This window comes from Chlamydotis macqueenii, chromosome 1, assembly GCF_036417535.1.
Source record: "Chlamydotis macqueenii isolate bChlMac1 chromosome 1, bChlMac1.mat, whole genome shotgun sequence".
In the NCBI taxonomy this organism is placed as follows: Eukaryota; Metazoa; Chordata; class Aves; order Otidiformes; family Otididae; genus Chlamydotis; species Chlamydotis macqueenii.
In genome coordinates this window covers 16,206,832-16,227,972 of record NC_141556.1, presented here as the reverse complement: position 1 = coordinate 16,227,972, position 21,141 = coordinate 16,206,832, and the positions used below count along the sequence as shown (strand labels likewise).

The 21,141-nt window shown below is 45.5% G+C and overlaps 1 protein-coding gene across 1 annotated transcript in view; it reads right to left on the bottom strand.

Annotated features, from left to right (window-relative positions):
* Window positions 1–2,295, bottom strand: part of SLC2A13 (solute carrier family 2 member 13) — a 164,448-nt gene extending 162,153 nt beyond the window's left edge. The window contains exon 1 of the mRNA XM_086746712.1: window positions 1,532–2,295. Within this exon, the coding sequence (XP_086602838.1) occupies window positions 1,532–2,084 (553 nt within the window). The 5' untranslated portion in view covers window positions 2,085–2,295. The remainder of the gene's footprint in view (window positions 1–1,531) is intronic.
* Between the last annotated feature and the right edge of the window lie 18,846 nt (window positions 2,296–21,141).

The window sequence follows — 21,141 nt, the reverse complement described above, 5'->3', positions numbered from 1 at the left end:
CCTCAGAACATTTCTCAGTCCTTACTTCAGCTCTCCAGAGCCCCAGCAGAATGACCATCTCTGTCCCTGATGTGGAAAGAGGCCAGAGAGAAATCTCCCTCCCCAGACCACACAAGAGATCTACTGCTGTACAAAAGAACAGCCCCCTAGCTCCCAATTTCTATTTCTGTATTTTATATATTAATTATATTAAGCCTCAAGTCTCATACCCTTCTGACAACCCCCATGTCATTTATTTGCACCACTGTAAGACAATTCCAACGCACCTACGTATCTCTCTACAAGACACACACGCACAAGAGTCAAGTAAACCATCCATCCCTTTCCTCTCTCTTCCTCTGAAGTTGTCCATGTAACCAGTTACAGTCAAAGAACACAAGAAGCTTTACAAACACAAACAGATGTCAAATTTGGTACTTTTAGTACCTACCACTAAACATACGTACTACATACTGCCATCAAAATACCTGTTCTGCCACCTCATAGTCAAATTTAATTTTCTTGTGTCCTGAACATTATAACAAATGTTATCAACATTCTGTAGTATGAACTCTTGATTAAAAAAAAATGCAAGGAGGTAGCATTTAAAAAAATTTAAAAACAACCACCAACTCAGGGGAGGAAAACTAAAACCTGAAGGAGATGTCCCTTACTGTAGAGGAAGACTAGCATGAGCCCTTTCAAGGATGGAGTCAATTTTATTTCTGACAGCTCTTATTATTACTCACTAACTTTTTTTCCTGAATAAGACCATGAATTGCGTCACAGCAAGTGTGTCTGTAACAAGCCAGAGAATTCAAAAATTATTCAATGGCTAAGAAACAGAACTTTGCTATGTAAAGGAAAACAAGTCTAATTCTCAATTTGTCCTCATGCTTTTAGATAGCAAGGGTCACAAGATCTTAGTAAGAAAGAGTTATTTATATCTTTTTTTCTATTTTTTTTATACATACTATAGCCCAAGGACTCTGAATAACCTCATACAGCCCATCTCGGATGGTGAGTGTCATCCAAACTACTGCCTGACAGGATGGCAGCTGAAGAGGAACCAAAATACTGGGAATACTTTGGATATAGTTGGCACAGAAGCCAGTCTCAAAAGTTAGAGAAAACACTCCTTATTGCTTCAAGTTCTTTGGGACGATTATAAAGTTTCACCAGAACCTACTGCTTGCAAGTTATGTAAACGCATCTAGGAAAGCAGCCTAAGAGCAGGAACTCACGTTCAGTTCTGCAGGATGCTGTAAATGAAACCTAAAGCCTTCCAAAGCAAGTGTCATCTCATTTGACCAGAGAGATTACTGCCTCATTTTGTCCCGAAAGCATTCCTTTAGCACCCAGGGAAGAGCAAAGCTGCGCGGGGAACCAGAAGAGAGGTATTTACAGTTCAGAAAGCCAGGGGCGATCTCCTCCTCGCTCCTGGCCTTCCACAACCATGACCCTCGTACACAAACCAGACAACTCTTCCCAAAAACGGGGGACGGGGAGGGTGCGGGGGGAGGGGGTCCGCGCAGCATCAGCCGGCACTCACCGATGCCCAGCCCCACCACCACGCGTCCCCCCAGCAGGGTCTCCTTGTCGCGGGCGGCGGCCAGCAGGCCGGCCCCCGCCGTGAAGAGGCCGCTGGCCAGCAGGATGCAGGGCCGCCGGCCGCACAGCCCGTTGAGGACGCCGCCGGCCAGGGCGGAGAGGGCGGCAGCGCCCACCGTGCCGGAGACGAGCAGCTCCTGCCAGAGCGCGTCCAGGTTGAGCTCCCTCTTGAGGAGGAGCAGGGCCCCCGACACCACGCCGGTGTCGTAGCCGAAGAGGAAGCCCCCCAGGGCGGAGAAGACCGACACCACGTAGACGAAGCCGGGGGTCTCGTCCTGCTGGAACTGCCGCCGCGCCGCCCGCTCCAGCTCGCCGCCCGACGCCGCGCTGTTCAGGCTGGAGCACGACTCGGCGGCGATGAGGCTCCGCTCGCCCGCCGCCGCCGCCGCGCCTGAGCCGGCGGACTCGTCCGCCTGCCGCCGCCGCTTCTCGCCCATCAGGTTGCTCAGGCTCCGCAGCGTGTACTCCACATTGTCGCTGGCCTTGCGGGACATGGGACGGCCGCGGCAGCTCCTGCCCCGGCCGGGGGAGGGCAGGGGGCTGAGGCGGGCGGCTGCCGAGCGGTTCTGGCTACTGTGGCGGCGGGGAGGCGGCTGCTGCTGCTGGCGCTGCCTGTCCTCGCCCCGCCCGCCCCTCTCGGGCCGCGCTCAGCCGGGTCGCATAGTCCCCCGCGCCGCCGGACAGACTTGAGGGAAGTTGCCCACCGCGGCCGCCGCTCCCAGCTGCCAGCGCCCGGGCGGAGCTGGAGGCGGAGGCGGGCGGGGACAGCGCCGAGAGCTGCCCGGCGGACGCCAGGGGGCGGGCCCAGCCGCTCCACCGTGGCGCGCACTACTGCGCAGGTGCGGCGAATTGCGCCTGCGCACTGAGCGCCGCGACGCCGCCGGCTCCGGGCGCTCGCCCTGGCGGGAGGTGCTGGCACTTGGAGCAGGCCGGAGGAGGAAGGAAGGGAGAAGGTCCTGGGGGGGGTGGGTCAACGGGCAGGCACCGCTGCAGCCGCCCCGCAAAACCGGGGGGCAGCTCCCCCAGCCCGCCCCGGTGGTGGCGGTGGGGCGTTCCCGCCTGTGCGGGGTGGACGGATCCGCCGGTCTCGCCCGCCTGCCTGCGCGGCTCAGCGCTCTGCCGCGGGCGCGTTGTTCGAGCGGCTGACACTCGTAAAAATCGCAGTTAATTTCGTAACTGGATCGTTTGAACAGAGACAGCATTTAAAGTGCGCGGCTGTAATCTTTTACCGTGCTGGGTGACCAAAAAAGGGAAAACTCAGCGCAGTTGTTCAGAGAGGGACTGATTTGTTCCCGCATGGAAGAAGAGTTTGGAGCGTGTTCCCACTTTTACACCTAAAGTCGAGCACGGCGTTTCGGTAATTCCGTCCTGAAGCGGTTTTGGGGGGGACTGCCACGGGGGCGCGGCGCGAGGCGCGGCGCGGGCACGGCCCGGCGGGCTCCGGACACCGGTTGGCGGGAGAGGGGCGCCCCCTGGTGGCCAGCGCGCGCGGAGCGGCCCTGCAGGGTTGGTGCAAACCTTGGGGGAAAAAAAGAAAGTCACGTCACAATACTGTCGCTCGTGCCTCACTCCTAAGGCTTGATCTTATGGCACTTATTAAAGTATCCCTACTGACCCGGCTGTCTTCTGTAAGGATCCCCGCAGTGAGGCCAGCCGGCAGGTGGAGGATTTCCCAGCCCACACCCTGGGAGCAGAACTTGTCATAGCCACATAAATTTAAAAATTAGAAGAGGGAGCAAAGTCCAACGTGGCCAGCTCCACACAGCCTCTTCGGTGGTTGGCCTCTGCCTCAAAGCAAGATGTGAAGTGCTGATAGTCTGTGGTCCAGATAATACCAACTAAATATAATGGTGAGCTGTAGCCACCAAAATGAATGATAACTTATAATGAATTATAATGCCTATGTACTTAATCCAGTTAGTGGCAGTGGATTTATCAATACAATAGGTCAGCTTCCATGTCTGAGCATGTGAGAAGCCTGACCTAGGTAAAAACTAAACACATGTTAACATTCACTTGTTTTTAATCAAGATTCGGTGTGACTGGCACAGAGCATTCCTTATTCCTGTACAGGCTGTTAGGGCGCGACCCAGCACTACAGCAAGACCCAGGCAAACAGTTCCAGGCTGTAGCATCAGGAATGAAGTTACGTTGTGCTGCAAGAAACTGTTCCCTCAGGCCCAGCAGCTCTCCACAAGCAGACTGGCTTACATTTCTACAACACCATCAAGAGAGAGATCTGGAACGTTCCAGAAGCCTCCAGACTTGCCCAACAAGCACAGCCCTCACTACTTTTTATATGTAAGCCTCAAATAAAAAAAATGTGGGACACAGTGCATTAAACAGAAAACATTCACACCAAATCCCTAGCCAGCCAGAAGGTGTGCTTTCACAGAATATTGTCACAACAGCTGGCTGTCAAAAAAAACAACTTGTCTTTTTTAATAGCCATCTCACAAGCTGGAGGCATTCTCTATGTTACAGCTAATAGAGACTCAAGAGAGCTAACAAAAAGGGTTTTTTTTTCTATTGCTGGCCCAACACAATCAGAAACAGACATATTTTCTCATCAGATCATGCTGTCAAGCTTATCTCTTAAAAGGATTCCCTGAAGAAACACAACAAAGAAGTTCAGCTGCAGGACGCACTACACTAAAGATTGACTTAATGAGAAAGAGGGAACATTTGTTTGGTTTGTGTGCAGGTTTTCATTATTGTGATCATTTCTCCATAGTACTGGATTTCCTAAGAGCTGACTTATAAAGGATTTCACAGTAATGCAAAATGTGGTAGGTATGATTAGTAATGTAAGATGGGGGGTCAGATCCAAAGAAGGATTTGGGTGGATTTTAGGCATTACATTATGCGTTCGAGAGATGAAATGTTTGATTGAAACAGTGTTTAGATTTGCAGCACTGCCTCATTCTCTCCCTCAAGGTGTGTTTGCACAATTGTTTGCCAGGTGATGTTGTGAACTAGATCAAAGAACTGGTCCATCTTTAAAAAACTCTTTTTTGTGTGTGTGTTTCAGCAGAGAGCAGGAATAATTACAGTGTTTTACTGCTTTTCTATTGTTGATACATGGCATATATCAGAAGATGGATTCCAGAAAACTACTGAGCCCTTTGTGCATGTGCCCAGAACTCCCCCAGGCCTGAATAGCTGGGAGTTAGCTCCTGTCTCTTTGTTGGCACTCAGAAGCAGGTGGATGAGTGCCTAAATCTCCTGAGGACTTCAGTCCAGCCAAGATGCACAGTGAGATGCTGCAGGTCTTTTATGTGATAGCCTACTGGCTGGTGGCCTCAGCCGAGAAGTGGGAGACCCAAATCACAGATGTGCATCAGCCCAGGAGGACTTAAATCTCTCTCTCCTCTCAAGATGACTGTAGGTTAAACTGGGGAAAATATGGGTTCTCAAAGGAAATTGGGTTGCTGTGCAGAGAAGAATGTAAGAGTCATGGAGCTAGATGGACAGTGAGGCAGAAAAAGATCTGACTGTGGCAGAAGAAGGTCCAACCTTGTCAGTGCTGGTTATATTATTTACATGAAGCCGTTGTTGCATTAAAATAAGATAATAATACAAGGAGCAAATCCCCAAACCAAGAGTTCTTCCCATCTCAGTCAATGCTGAAGGGGCAGGCATGAGGGCTTTAGCCTCATGTGGGATTTAGCAATACAGTATGCAACCTTTTGTGTTTTTAGGCTCCTAAACTGATTTCTTGTTCGTTAGTGTTATGATGCCTTAAATTCTCATAAGCAACCTGCTCTAATACTTTATTTTTACCACAAACAGAGTTGCAGTGTAAGCTGAGAAATACCACTGCATTGGGTTGCAGGAAATCACCTTGCTGGATATGCAAAAAGATCAGCAAATACTGTTTAGAGTAGCAGCAGCTTATGTAATGTCTGAAACCTTGGAAAAGCACTGATAGTAATGCCAAAACCTTTTATTACAAGTTAAGTTAACCTGCAGTTCTCAAGGTTGAGAAACCTTTTCTCTACACAGAATTATACATTATCAGTGTGCCAAGAAATATGGGTAGGTACCATTTTGTAAGAAAAGTGTTTCTGCCCTCTGACAAGACACAAACCCTGACCCTAGATCACATCAGTTTGCTGCATTTGTGAATATGTACTGGTAATGTAAGGTTGGGACTATAAGGAACACTCCAATTTAAAGAAGAAAAACAGGAACTGTAAATAGGAATTTAACACTAGAAACAATTTGAAATAAGCTGTGTATTGCCTTAAAACTTGCTTTGTTCCAAAGCTCAGCCTATTCTCACAACGCTGGTCTCTTTGGAAAGAAGACACTTTCAGGTACATTCCATAGTTTTCCAGTCCTCGTATAACATTCCTTCTCCAGCCATTTTCACTATCTGGACAGAGTTGTTTTGTTCATTTATCTGAATGCATCCATCTCTTAGCTCTCAATGCAGCTTCTGTTGTTTGGAATCCTTCCAGTGTTTGCTTTGGGCTCTCCTTTATACATACAGATCCTGACTGGACCCTACTCCCACATCTCAACAAGTCACCCTTCATACGCCCAAGCTCTCCCCGACTGCACTCTGTTACGTGGGACTTTAATGCCTAGCTGTCCTGGCCTGCAGGCTGACTTTTAGCCACTTATTTAACTTTTACCTTGGTTATCTGAATCTGTAAACTGGGGCAACACTATTGACCTCCTCTGTAAAATCCTTTCAAAATGAAAGTAACGTCAGAATTTATTAGTAAGGAACCTACTGACACCACACGTTTAATCCTACTGGTGAAGTGCTAAGAGATGAATCGCTTAACAAGCAGGAAGAGTTACAGTATTAGCACTGGAAAAGGGTGTGGATGGTGGTGATGGCAGGAAGAAGCTGACAGGACTGTGGGACGACTCATTCCTTGCCTGACAGGCAGAGCTGGCAGCAGTACAGCTAAGGTTGCCTAGGACTTCACACCGCAGCCTGTTTTAGTCCCATGTGACTTTACGAAAGTAATCATTTCAGCTCACATTTTGCATAATTGCACTCTCTCTCATGCTAAATATATAAATTTCAGCAAACCCACTTCAGACCCATTGAAAATGCAATTGTAACAAACACATGGGTTTTGAAGTTAAATTTTTCGCTCTATTTTTAAGATCTCCAGCTTTTTCATGCTTTAGAGCAGGGACTCAATTTTTGGCAGGAGAACAGTTCCTTTCTGCTTTTGGCTGTCAAATGAAAGATCTAACGAGATTTGACTGAAACAGTCTCTGATAGAGTCAGCAGCAACATGTGTGAGAGCGTGCTGCTAAATCCAAGTGTGCCTGGAGCGGGTCTGCAGCCGTTGAAGTGATGGCTGTGCGCTGACCTCTGTGCAGGCATCCAGAGGTCAGATGTGGGCTGCCCATTTAGATGCGCTCCTTTAAAAATCAGGGCCCAGCACATGCTGAAAGCCAGTGGCAGTGCAAAATGGGGGGTGAGGGGGGGAGGGGAAGACTTTTATTGTACAATTTGGAGTTTTATTTGGACTTTTATTGTTGTACAATTTAGAATTATTACATTCAGGTGCTTGAAAAGACGGTTTGCCAGGTTACAATCCTTATCAAGTCATTATCACCCTATAAAAGTTATAACTACTTAGTTATGACACCTAGCAGCATAAAAGTTGTGTGGTGCCGTCGACACGCTGGAAGGGAGGGATGCCATCCAGAGGGACCTTGACAGGCTGGAGAGGTGGGCCCGTGCCAACCTCATGAAGTTCAACCAGGCCAAGTGCAAGGTCCTGCACCTGGGTCGTGGCAATCCCAGGCACAAATACAGGCTGGGCGGGGAATGGATTGAGAGCAGCCCTGAGGAGAAGGACTTGGGAGTGCTGGTGGATGAGAAGCTCAACATGAGCAGGCAATGCGCCCTTGCGGCCCAGAAGGCCAACCGCATCCTGGGCTGCATCAAGAGGAGCGTGGCCAGCAGGTCGAGGGAGGTGATTCTCCCCCTCTACTCTGCCCTGGTGAGACCCCACCTGGAGTACTGTGTCCAGTTCTGGAGCCCCCAACACAAGAAGGACATGGACCAGTTGGAGAAGGTCCAGAGGAGGGCCACGAAGATGATAAAACGGCTGGAGCACCTCTCTTATGAGGACAGGCTGAGAGAGTTGGGGCTGTTCAGCCTGGAGAAGAGGAGGCTCCGGGGAGACCTGATAGCGGTCTTCCAGTACCTCAAGGGGGCCTACAAGAAAGATGGGGAAAGGCTGTTTAGTAGGGCCTGTTGCGATAGGACGAGAGGTAATGGTTTTAAAATAGAGGGGGGTAGATTTAGATTAGGAATTAGAAAAAATTTTTTACGATGCGAATTATAGAACACTGGAACAGGTTGCCCAGAAAGGTGGTGGAGGCCCCATCTCTGGAAAAGTTCAAGGCCAGGCTGGATGAGGCTCTGAGCAACCTGATCTAGTTGGGGATGTCCCTGCTCCTTGCAGGGGGGTTGGACTAGATGACCTTTGAAGGTCCCTTCCAACCCTAACCATTCTATGATTCTATGATTCTAAAAATCAAGGACTTGGCACAACACTACCCCCAAGATACCAGGGAAACGCTGCTCTTGATAAACCGTGATAGACCTTCAAACAAACGTCTGTCAACAGAGAGCTGTTTGTCTGTCTGCCAAAAAGAAACCTCCTTAGGCGCTGCAGATAGGCCCAGAAAAATAACAGGTCATCTCTCAGTCAGCGCAGATTCCTGGGATGAGGGAGTAGCCCTCTCTTCCAACACCTAATGTCTGTGTACATGAAAGACACGCAGGAAGAAGTGAAGCACATGCAAACCCATCAGTTTTAGTCCAAACCCCCTTAATTCTATTTTTCACTAAACAAATTTGATTTATGAGATCCCATTTATCTAAAAGGTGGACAGTGCTTCCAAAGCAAATCCTTCTACAGATTATAGAAGACTGGCACATCAGTTGTCCATCATTTAATGAAATAAAACTAAAAAATAAATTGGAAAGGCTTTTAGGCTTATGTATGACTACACGCTGTTCTGCATCCCTAGAAAAGTAACAGCTGAGTTCAGTACTTTATAAGCTCTCACCTCATCAAAGCAAAATCCAACCATCAAATTAAACTCGCAGGAAGTGGAAACCATATGTTTTAAGCAGCAAAGTAAAAGCCGGCTTTGCTGTGGGCACTGACATTGCATTGCCTCTGAGCAGAACACAATACAGAAGTGCTTTATCCGCGGCTGCAAATGAAACTGGAAACAGACTGGGAGGAATTCAGTCGCTGAGTCACTAAGTTGGTCATACCCTCTGGATCTGACTGATGGTCAGTCTGTCAAAACTTGTTTGGTGTTTTTTGGGAGAGAACTGTACAATGAGGGGTAAGCAACTTTGAAAAGGAAATTGGATTACATTAATTCCCTGTGCAAAGGCAAAATATGCACGGAGAAGGCCTACAGTCAACTGAAACGTGCCAGGACATGATCCTGGCATGTGGAAGATGAAAACCAGCACTTTCCATGGCTGGGAAGCAGGATGGAGCTGCAGCAAGCTGGGACTTTCATTTGCCTTCTTGCTTATTTCTTTCTGTATTTGTAATTCAGAAGTCTTGTTTCAACCAATGTAGACAGATATCTTTTTAAAATCTATTTGGGTAGGCTGCGAGTATTAAAATCTGCTACATTTTAAAAATAGGTCTTCTATGAAATGTTTTATGGAACTCCCTCTAGAAACCATAACAAATTCCCTGACAAGCATCACACCTGCCACAGTGATAATTTCAAATAGAACACTAATCATTAAAATTGCATTAATAGTGATTCTTGACCCCTTCAAAGCAATTCATATGAGTATATGCTAATCTCATGGGAAGGTTAATGCCATCAGTGGAAAGTGTTGAACAGTCGCTGATACTCGTCACGAAGTAATGCCACTGATTTTTATAAAGCCTCTGTGAGTTCAGTGAGGACTCTTGCTTACCATCTGACACTGCCACGTGGCCCGGGATCTATCTAGGAGGTACTTCTCACGGTGCGCGAGGTGAGAGAGGAAGGGTGGGAGTTAAACACATGGGGTCTCTTGCTAGAGGCTTTCCAAGGTGCCAGGCTGTTGTCACTAATGACAGAAAATTTGTGCACCTGCTTCCCTCTGCAGCTAAAATTATATGGCTGAATAAGGCAGATTTGGTCCCATCCCAGTTTTGCTTGCATCAAAAAGGCAGGCGTGCAGAGGCTTCCCTCAGGTGCCTGTACGCGAATGCACAGCGCCTGGCAATGAGGAGGAGCAGCTGCACTGCCAGGCGCACTTGCAGCATCTCTGCCATCAGAGTCACAGAGCCTTTGTGGGGTGGTGCCCATGGCTGGAACGTGGCTATGGACGGATACAGGATATTTAGGAAGGACAGGCAGCAAAGAGCAGGGGGCATCATACCTTACGTTAAGGAGCTCCTTGACTACGCAGTGCCCCAGTATCAAACTGGAGACACGCCTGCTGAGAGTTTCGGGCTCAAGATCAGAGCGAAGAGGAACCCAGGGGATGTTGTGATAGGTGTTGGACCAGAAGGTTCTTAGAGCACAGTGGTAACATTTTCCTAATAGGAATGCAAAAGGGGGGACCGTCATGGCCTCCTGCTGAGGAGCAGGGAAGAAGTGGGGGTAAGAGCCGTCACAGAGCACTGCTCGGGCTGCAGCAGCCGCGAGGTGACAGACGCAGAGGAATGCCGGGAAGGTGAGCAGCAGAGTTAGGATTCTGGGCAAGCAGTCTGACTTATTCAGGAAATAGCCTGTGGGATGCAGCCGTGAAGGGGAAGAGTGCCCAGAAGAACTAATTGGTTTTTAAAGAGAACTTCCTGAGAGCTCGTGCATGAGCTGTGCCCTTGTGCAGGAGCATAGGAAACTTCAGCTGACAGCCCATTTGGCTAGGCAAGGACCATCCTAATGAACTAAAATATGGACAAGGGAATATGCAGGAAGCAGAAGCAGGAGCAAAAAGCACTGCTCAGGCACTCGGGTAAAATTAGGGAGGCTAAAGCCCAGCTGGAACTAAAATTAGTGAGGGACAGAAAGGGTAGTAAGGTAAAAAGAAATGCCTACAGCTATAACATGGTTCTGCAGGTGAATGGGAGAGACAACATGGTGACAGGCAGCACAGAAAAGGCTGAAGTAATCAGCATGGTTTTTTGCACCAGTTGTCACGTGCAAGTCATGCTCCCTGGCTTTGCATGTATCAGCACAGGGCGATGGGGGAGCAGCAGTTAGGAACCACTGAGAGAACCTCCATGCATTCAAACCCATGGAGTCAACTGGTGGTCACTCAAAAGTGTCAGTATTGCTGGGCAGTGTCATTGCAAGGTCACTGTCTATCATCTACAGAAAATCATGGCAAGCAGGAGAAGACCCTGATGACTGCAAGGTTAGTGTTACGTATATTTTTAAAAGAAAGGCAACAAGAGGCATACAGGGAACTGTAGGTCAGCCTGGAGCACCATATGAGCACCACTATGAGGACAGGCTGAGAGAGTTGGGGCTGTTCAGCCTGGAGAAGAGAAGGCTCTGGGAAGACGTTACAGCAGTCTTCCAGTACCTAAAGGGAGTTTATAGGAAAGACAGGGAGAAATTCTTTAGCAGGCCCTGTTGTGATAGGACGAGGGGCAATGGTTTTAAATAGGAGGAGGTAGATTCAGACTGGACATAAGGAAAAATTTTTTTACAGTGAGGGTGGTGAAACACTGGCACAGATTGCCCAGAGAAGTGATCAATGCCCCATGCCTGGAAACATTCAAGGACAGGTTGGATGAGGCTCTGAGCAACCTGATCTAGTTGGAGATGTCCCTGCTCCTTGCAGGGGGGTTTGGACTAGATGGCCTTTAAAGGTCCCTTCCAACCCTAACCATTCTATGATTCTTATTGATCCCCCAGAGGAAGATGGTATCCAACTGTGCCTAGAGATGCTGGCGCAGGTCATCTGGTGCTGTGGTGGAGCCCAAGCTCACCTGTGCCAGGCAGCACCTGTGCTGAGCTCTCTCACATCTCTCATTCACGCTGGAAGCCTTGGTGCAGGCAGCCTTGAGAGGTGTCTCAGTGTAGAGAACCACACAGTGCTGAGTGTTGAGCTGCTGGAGCAGCCGCTGGCAGGTTACATGAGAGGCTCATTTCTGCTCCATACAGACACCCAGGGTGCCATGGTCACCAGGCCACCAGCTTGTTCCTTGTTATCCCTGGGACATTTATTGGAGGGCGCACAGGGATGCTGTGGATAAGAAGACAGTTTTGCCCTCCATGCAGGTGGTGTTTGTTCAGCACCAAGAGTGCACTGGCATGAGGGGTGCTGGGACCACACTGGAGGACTGTGTGAGGCAGAGAACCACAACTGGTGCAGCCACATTCATGCTGCCTGCCAGGAATGGTCCCAGGAGCAACCCATTCCCCAGGCTTTGTCTCAGGTCCAGTGGGTTTGCTCCAAAACGGAGGCTGGAATGCACTGAAATTTTGCACTTTGGCCTCTTAGGGATCAGCACTCGAGTTTGCTCACTGCACTATTTTAACAAGCGAAGCAAAAGACATTCTCTGCTGCCTGCGTAGGGAGCTCTTGCCTCAGCACTTCTGCTTACATGCTTAAAGCAGATGGTGAGAGTACCCACCTTGATGTAGGCGGCTGGGCACGCTGCCTGTACTGAAGCATTTCCTACAGAAAACAATTAGGTCTCTGAGAAGCGTAGCTCCACGCGTAATACAGACATAAAGTGAGGTCTTGGCTTACAGAAAGCAACATATGGTATTGTTAGTAGAGAATAAAGCAATATACATTTTTGTATTAATGTGTTAATATTAAATATAAGAGGTAACAAGGATGGTTTAGTTTTTGGCCTCCCTCTAAGACATTTGCAATGCAGTTTAGGATATGTGGGGCTTCTAGCTCTGACAGTGACACACGGAGGTGACAGTTAACACAGAAATGGCAGGTACCTACTGTTAATCTATAGTACAGGTATCCTGAATACGTCCCAGGGGAATACAGCCAAACAGTCACACAGAGGTATGTAAGTGTAAGGGCTTGGGGAAACAGGAGAACACATGTAACGATCGCATCTTGAGTTGTGCAATGAGACTGATGCTCTTCACAACAAGACCATGAGGCTGTAAACACATGAAGAAAGTGTGAAAGGTTTGGCCACACTGAAATGTGTGTGCTTACTCTCAACACTGAAGAGTACTAAACTTACGTTTTATTTGTTGCAATTCTGCAGCTGTATGCTAATCCTTACAATAACTTTAATTTCAGAGGAAAACACCTAATAAAGAAGTGGGAATTTAACTGGTCTATATTTATGTAACAGTAGACAGGTGGAACATCTCCAGTGAACAAGAACTATTCAAGGAACACAATTTGGCGAATGTATTTACCACCGTTATAAAAAAATACAGTTCTGTGTGCAATGGGGTGGTTATTGCTCAGGACCAATGGCAAATGAGGAAGTGTCATTGTCATTTTATTCTTACACTCAGAGCTCCAAAACTGGCAATTAGTTAGCATTGATAGCACCATGGTAGATAACGCAAAATGAGAGTGAGAGAAAAGAAAAGAAAAAGAAAGAAAAGGAAATAAAAATGGCAAAGGAAGCAAAAAAAAAAAAAAACTTGAATTACAGTAGGGGTAAGTCAGAATCAAACAAATAAAAAGGCTTGTGGGTTTTTGGAAACTTTCAAGTAGTGAAGATGGAGAAAAAGAGAGAGACAGGAAAAAAAGACATGGTGAGTAAACAGGTAGAAATCTAAGTTTTAGATACTGGTTCCAGCTGGGGGGGGTTAGGTCAGGAGAATCAATCAACAAGCAGTAGCTTTTAAGGCAAAAAAAAAGTCTGAAGATCAATGATATTTGAAGAAAAAGAAGGGGAGTAAATAAGCAATTGCTTGTGGCACAACTCCTCCCTATACTCCCTCTTGTTATTGGGACTGACATTGCTTTAAAAGCCCAACCACATTTGTTTGTAATCTGATGGTGATGCTGTGCATCAAAGAGCTTCCAGGCTGGTATTTGTCAAGAGGAACTTCTGCTGAAGCACAGGACTGACCTTTACTAGGTTTCTTTGCAGGAAGACATAGTCCAGATGGGTGTTTTTCAGATCTGCCTCCAAGTGTCAGCCCCACACCCAGACCTGCACATGATTCTCCAGCAGGATCCGTTCCAAGTCCTCTTGTGAGTTGGGCCCTTTGCGAGGCACAATGCAGCTGCTTGCTCTCTAGAGTTGTATCCTGATCCTGCCTTTCTATGACGCAGGGATGAGAGGAATGGATGGGGTTCCTTTCTACTTGGAACTTAATTTCTCCAAACATCACCAACCTTCACCAACTCAGCCTGCCTCAGGAAAAGCATTTATTAGCGCCCTGCCAGCCTGAGGTGTCAACCCTTGCCTGAAGGCTGCAGTCACTAGAGGATACAGGCTGGCCCAGCACCCACGTACCTTCTTGCTTGGAACAAATGCGCAGAGCACATGGGAGCAGATGAACTATCCCAGCACCCATCTGTAGGTAAAGACTTACATGCTCCCACACCACCCTCAATGTCAGTGCGAGGTTCAAAGCCTATTGCAGATGGGCAGCCCATCCAGTCTTTGAATCCCTCCGTCCTGGGCATCCTACCTGCAGTCTCCAGCCCTCCCTTGCGGCTGGAAGAGGACAAGGGACCACCAGATCAGGAAAGGCTTGGGTTTCTGCAACCATTGTCATTCACCATGAACACACAGGTGAAGCCAAGATGGGCTTGTCTCTCACAAAGAAGGCTGTGAACTGGGCTCTGGCTCCTCTACAGGGATCAGCATCAGCCCCTCACAACAAACGCCTTCCCTCAAACGCAGCTCACCTCCTCCAAGCCAGATGCACTTTGGTCCCTGCAGACCAGGCTGTCTGCCGCTCTTCAGGGAGAAATTACCTCTCCAACAATGCTGTTTCTCCTGCTCCTCCAAGTAGCAGATGTTACACAAACTGGTGTGCTGACAAGTTCTGTTTGAACAGAAAAAATTACTTCAGCATCACAGTGATCTTTCAATTTTCCCCAGTAATCTTGCTGTGTATATTATATTCTGCTTTGGGGCCAACAGAGGCTCTTGGGAAGCACTCTCAATGCAGCCTTGGACTGTGAGCTACAACCTGGCTAGCAGCTAGCAACAGAAAAGAAGACACTTTTATCTTTGCAGACATAGAGGCCTGTCAAACTGAGAAGAGCCGTAGCATCACTTAAGAAACTCAGAACTGAAGTGATATGAAAAATACTAATAATATTTTTGAGTCGTAGAGGTACTACATGGGGCCCAGTACAGGCATGGTTTCTGAGTGTCCATCCTCAAAAGAAGTTGGAACCAAAACAACACGTTCTAAGATGCATTCATACCCTTTTTTTTCCTGTCACATTTACTTAGGTTGAAATTTTACAACAGCAATGCCCACAATTAAATGAATAATAACTTTTCAAATAGCCACTTGCTAAAAAGCAGCACAGGCCTCCCCACATCTGATGCCTTGCTCTGTTTCCCAAGTTGGAAAGGACCATTCCCAGCGTTTGCCTCCATGCCTCCAACATGAACAGACTCGGTCCATGGCAGGGAGTGGGAGAGAAATAACACAGAGGACCATTTGGGACAAAGAGTCTCAAGGACTCCTTATCAGCCCCACTAAGAAGTCTATTCTAGCTTTGCAGTAACATGGCTCTGGGAATAAGATGCTTTTCTAAATAAAATGTCCATAGCTATTTGTGGATAAATGTTAATGAAAATCTTGCAGAAATGACTGAGTATCTTTAGGTTTCAGTTTCTGGTCACGTAAACTATTTCAGCCTTACTTCTCAAAATCTGACAGTTTCAAAAGAAATTGGTATTAAAGTGAATTGCTAATGTGGAAAACAGCCTGTGATGCAAAGGGATTAAACATTTCATGAAAGAAAATGTGGAAATCAAAATAAGCGATGGGAGTTGATGTACACTCAGATCTTCATTGCCAGAAATGAGAAATTTCCCTCCCTACCCAGCAGTGTGAGCAGCCACCAGGAAAGAGCCAGCGCAAAAAGGATGGTGGGGGGTCGTTCCCTGCGCCCCTCTGACTGTGCCAACACAACCCGTGGGGGATCATCCTGGTCACTAACCATCCCGTGGGGAAGGGTGGTCAGAGCTGCTGGTCACCAACTCCAGTTGGCAGGAGCAAACCCTATTTGCAGCTTTCCTAAAGGAGCAAGAATTCACATGCTGGGCTCAGAACCATCCCCAGGGCATTTCAGAGGGCTGTGCTTTTTTGCACTTCTGGGGAGCGTCACCAAGACATGGCTTCAGGATCAGGAAGATGCCAAAGGAAAATGGCTGGGGCAGGGGTTTGCACATCACAGCACTGAACAGCCAATGATGCAGTTTGTCTTCTCACCCCAGAAGGGCAGTAAAGCAAGACACAGGGCACCGTTCTGCCTCTGTGCAAAACCTCGCCGAGCTCTCATCTCAAGCAGCATTTTCACCCCCGCTCTCCACATCTCAGGAAGGAAATAGCAGAGATAGGGAAGGAACACAGAAGGGCAACTGGAATGATGAAAGGGAGAGATCAGCTGCCTTGCAAGGAGAACTAAAAATGCTGAGGGGGCATAAAAGCAAAGCTTAAAAATCATGAAGGCAGAGGAAAAGTTAAATGCACAACGTATCCACCAAATCCTTCAAATACCAGAACTATAGATCACTCGCTGAAAATAGCACGGGATCAGTTTAAAATACATAAACTGCTTTTTTTTTTTTTCATGGGTTGTAGTGAACTTGTGGAATCTGTTGCCATAGGAAGCTGTAGAGGCAAAAGGTTCGAGCAGGTGTTGTACCAGTTCATGGACAACAGGTCCATAAACAGATACTGAAGGAACAGACCAGGGCCTTCCCCTCTAACATCCCTCGCACAAGGAGTGTGGGTATTAGAGAAGTACAAGTGGAATGAATGGCAGGAAACAGCTAGATTTGTGTGTTCCAGCAATTCAAATTGCCACCACCAGAGACTGGTCTGACCTCATAGGGCATTCTTGGAAACCCAATGAGATGTCCATGACATTTCCATCAGGCTTCAATTGATTCCTACACAGCATCCAATAAACAGGCAAAGCCTTTGCTGGTGCAGACCATGAGAAAGGAACAGAGATGTTTGTAACTGGTGGGAGAGGAACAAGTTTCCAACAGCCAACTTCAGGGACTCTGTGAAGAAAATCACCAAAATGGCTGGGGCAGAAGCTCAGCAAAGAGCAGGATTAGGGGGACAGTTATGTATTTGACATGTACAGGGTGCTGGAGGCTGGGGAGGGCACTAAAACACAAGTCTCAAAATGGTCATACTTTGAAACACGATAAAGCATGCTGCTTATTGGATAGTCAGCAAATTGGGCCCAATTCCAATTTTCTCTTAATTGGTTCAAATAAAGATAAGAAAATAAATACATAAAGTAATAAAGATACAGCTTTTCCCTGTGCACTTTTTCTCTTCCTGTAGACTTAGGTCTTCCCAGCTATAATGCCAACACTACTACGATGCTTACAACACTAACTTTGCGTACTAACCAGGGGCCACTGACATATACAGTATGACAACAGCCCTTGTATTCAGATTTGTTTTACAAAACACTACCTTTTGGGTGTATTAGGGCAGATAGCAAGTCCTCAAATAGTTCCTTGTGGCTTTCTTAAACTCAACAGGTTTTGAAATTATTACATCAAGAAAGTTATAATCAGTAAAAACAAGAAAAACAGACTAAGCTTACATCCAGGGTTGTCTACTCTGTTCAAGACAAATCAGTGATGAAAGACATGTTAAGCCCACTGAAATATATTGTAGCAACATCAACCCAAATATACTATCTGTCATTGCCTCCTCCCCGCCTCCGTCTGTTACATCAGTTTCTCTTTGGCCTCTTTTGTTCAAGTATAACCAAGTGGCTGACATGATCTTTTAACCAAGTCTACTGCTTTCAGGTTTTCAGCAAAGACTTAATTTAAACACAAGGTGAACTTTGCGTTCTTAGTCCTATGCCATGCAATTGTTCTTCCATGAGTCCTTTCCTCATCCAGCAGGCTTTGTTTTGGTTTTATTTTTGGTTATTTTAAAATTCTTTCTCTTACTCCTATTTTTAGTAGTTGTTTCTCCTTGGTAGCCACAGGTCCCAGGCCTGTCAGCCCCAAATAACCAGGGTGTACCACTACAGAAACTACTGTGGCTTTTCCTTTCCATCTGATCCTGTCATGATGCTTTTTCATAGCCCTCTCCCAGCTAAATTTCTCCCCAGCTGACCCACAGGCCATGGCCAGAAGCTACTTTGAGTATTCCAAGTCTGGTGCTCATTTCCCTCAGCAGTGATTAGCTTAGCCTAATGCAACCATATTTGCCAGTATATAAGGACAGCTCATGCTCTGATGCATCTCCTTTGTGCCCAGAGACTTGCCTAGCTTTTAAACTGAATTTAGAGCCACAGAAATATGTTTATAAACATTGTAATATATTATAAATATATTTTATATTGAACTGAATTTGTATGTACTCTCTGGTAATGTTTATCAAACACTAACTTTTATAAACATCATAAACCACACAATGACATAAAAGGTAATAAAAATAGAGACAAAGGAAAGTTAACCTCTCAAATAAAATGTAAAGAAACAGAACCCGGATCCTTAATCCAATCTTATTGTTTATTTCAAACTGCCCAGGAAGTCCACTGAAATTACCTACATTATTACTTATTACTGAAGAAGCTGTTTTCTGTTGTTGCTATGGTGGTCACATCTGCAAACCCAGCTTTGGAGTGAATGTTAAGAATCTGTCCTGAAAGAAAGTGTGCTTAGTCACGATCAGAGCTACTTGGAACTATGGAGATTAAACATGGGATCTGCTGAAGTAGTATGGGGTTTTTTTTCCTTTATACTCAATGTCAGAAGGAAAGGTTAATTCTACAGTTGACTTAGAAAAATTAGGAAAATTTCATAGTACATGAACCAAGAGGTAGACCCAAGTCTTAACAGAGCAATGCTTGGTGTGATAAACCGTCTGGTTCTCAATAATATGGAGCCCCACGTGCTCTCCAAATACGCTTTGTTTGCTGGTATGAGAGTGACCCAGTGCTTCATCTTACACAAGGTTTTTTGGTACTAGCATTCTGTTTGGTACTAACATTCTGTTGGATTAACATTCTGTTAATCCAATCATTTTATATTTACACAGTACTATAACTATTTGTCAAATGTTAGGAACTGGCTTTGAGAAAGCCTCAAGGCTTTATTCTTAAATGCCATGTGGTTAAAATAACAGACATGAACTAAGAATTTAAAGCTGCAGAAATGGCTGTGCAGGAAAGCAAACAGTTTTTAAAAGCTAGCTTCCTAGTGAGAGAGTGATCAGCTTTTCAGAAGTTGAAGTTAAAATGGCAAACTAAGGAAATCTGAAGAACAGAATCTTTCTTTACTTACTTTTTAGTGCACAGTCATAGCCTGAGCCAGTTTAAATGCACAGGAGTTATGCATGCAGCGTCTTTTCCATTTCACTCCAGAACAAATTAGTACACAGGAAAAAAAAATAATTTTCTAATCAAGACTGCAAGATGATTCAAAACCAGGTTTCACATTTCTGGTCTACCAACTGATGTGGGTAACATTTAGAATAAGATAGCGCTTAGATTTTCACCTGCTGTTGTTTAATAGATTTTCTTCTGCCCTGACGGGTGGTTTAGATTACATTAATTTTAAGCCTCCAAATAAATAAGCTTGACAGCAGGAGTAGCAAGGAAAAGATATGAGAAAGTTATGCTACACATTAATGGAGAAAGGTCTAAGGTCACACCTTATTTTTGTGCATTCATGCCTCTCAATGCAATGGTTTAGGAACACTGAAACTCAACAGCTGAAAGAAAGAATAGGGAATACGAAATGCAGGTCATGGTAGGATAACTCATCTGGTTTGTTGGTTTTTTCTTACGTTCACAACTACTCCAGCCATTTTTTGTACCAGTTCTCCATCTACTACAGAAAAGATGCAATTCACCAAGAGAATAAGGGCTGTATGCTGCATATTAAGATGGAAAAAAAAAAGACCACAAGAGAGATGCTTGCATGGCTATAAACCACAGAGCTTTGAAATGAACTGTACAAGTCCTATCAAAACATGTGTTAGAAACCATCTATGTAGGAAAGGGATCAGGAGGAAGAAAGGAAGGAAAGAACTAGAACCTAAATTTCAGTGCTCTCAATTACATTTTTGTTTTAGTTTCTCCTCTTGTGTGTCCAGTAAAAAATATTTTGTGATACTAGAACAGGATGCTAAAAATGGGTACTTTTCTGTCTACAATATTCATATTGTCACCCACTTACTGAATATCTGATGGGATTGTTCAAGATAACCTGCACATCAGCAAAAGTAATTTTGTATGGTTAATCTGAGGACTAACAAGTGCCGCGCTCCGAGCTCTAACAATGTGATTCATTTAGCACATTTACAAGCTGTTGATAACACCTGGACCTAATAGCAACAACCAAAAATCAATGCAACTATTAGTAATTTGAATTTGACCTGACAAGAAAAGTATTTACATAGCATCCAACAGACTATTAGTTAAATCATGCAGTCAAAAAAATACCTGAAAGAAATACTGTATTTCAGAATATGTTGCGATAATGCATCGTGAACAGCTTGCTGTTCCCTATCAAACAAGTCCCTTGCAAAAGTATGGGCTTCACTAGCTGAGATTTTGAATGGTGTGCGACTACAAATCCATCAGTGTATGCACTTTGAATATCCCTGAACCAGACCTTAAACTGATAGCAAAATACCTCAAATGGATAAGTGTAGCTTTCCTTTTAATACTTAAGCCATCATTCTAAACATATGTAACTTGTGTACACAAGTACTAGAGTCTTTCATAACAGAAGATTGATCTTCTCATTTATTTCCATTCACTTAATCAAAAGTCACACCTGAGAACAGATTCACCAGAAACATTTCAAGTGAAAGGCTGAACTTCCAAGGAAACAGAAAAAGTCCAGAATAAATGCAAATAGGGGTGAGTGAAGCAGATACCTAAGTTTTGGAATCTTATAATTTATCTACTTGGCAGCAGTTGCTTTTACAGTGGTCATTATTCAACCACAATGCAAACAGAAAGACTATAAAAATATTTAGAATGGTGACAGCTTCAGATTCAATAGATAGAGAAATTCAATGTCTGTTTGAGATACATGGTTCCAATTTCAACGGTGATTGTTGATGCAGATAAGACTAATTGTCCTGGTTTCAGCAGGAATGGAGTTAATTTTCTTCTCAGTAGCCGGTGTGTTTTGGATTGTACATTGTTCATTTCGTATATTTTGTATATATTAATATCCTTATATCCTGTTAGCTTTGTAGTTTTTAGTATTTTTAGTAAACTGTTTTTATCTCAACCCACGAGTTTTCCTTTCTTCCCAATTTCTCTCCCCTGTCCCACTGGGTAGGGGGAGGGTGTATAAGAAACTGTGTGGTGATCCGGGCTAAACCACCACACTAATGCAAGCCAAATGACATCTTACAAAAAATATGTTCAAGTCAGTTCAGAAATATCTC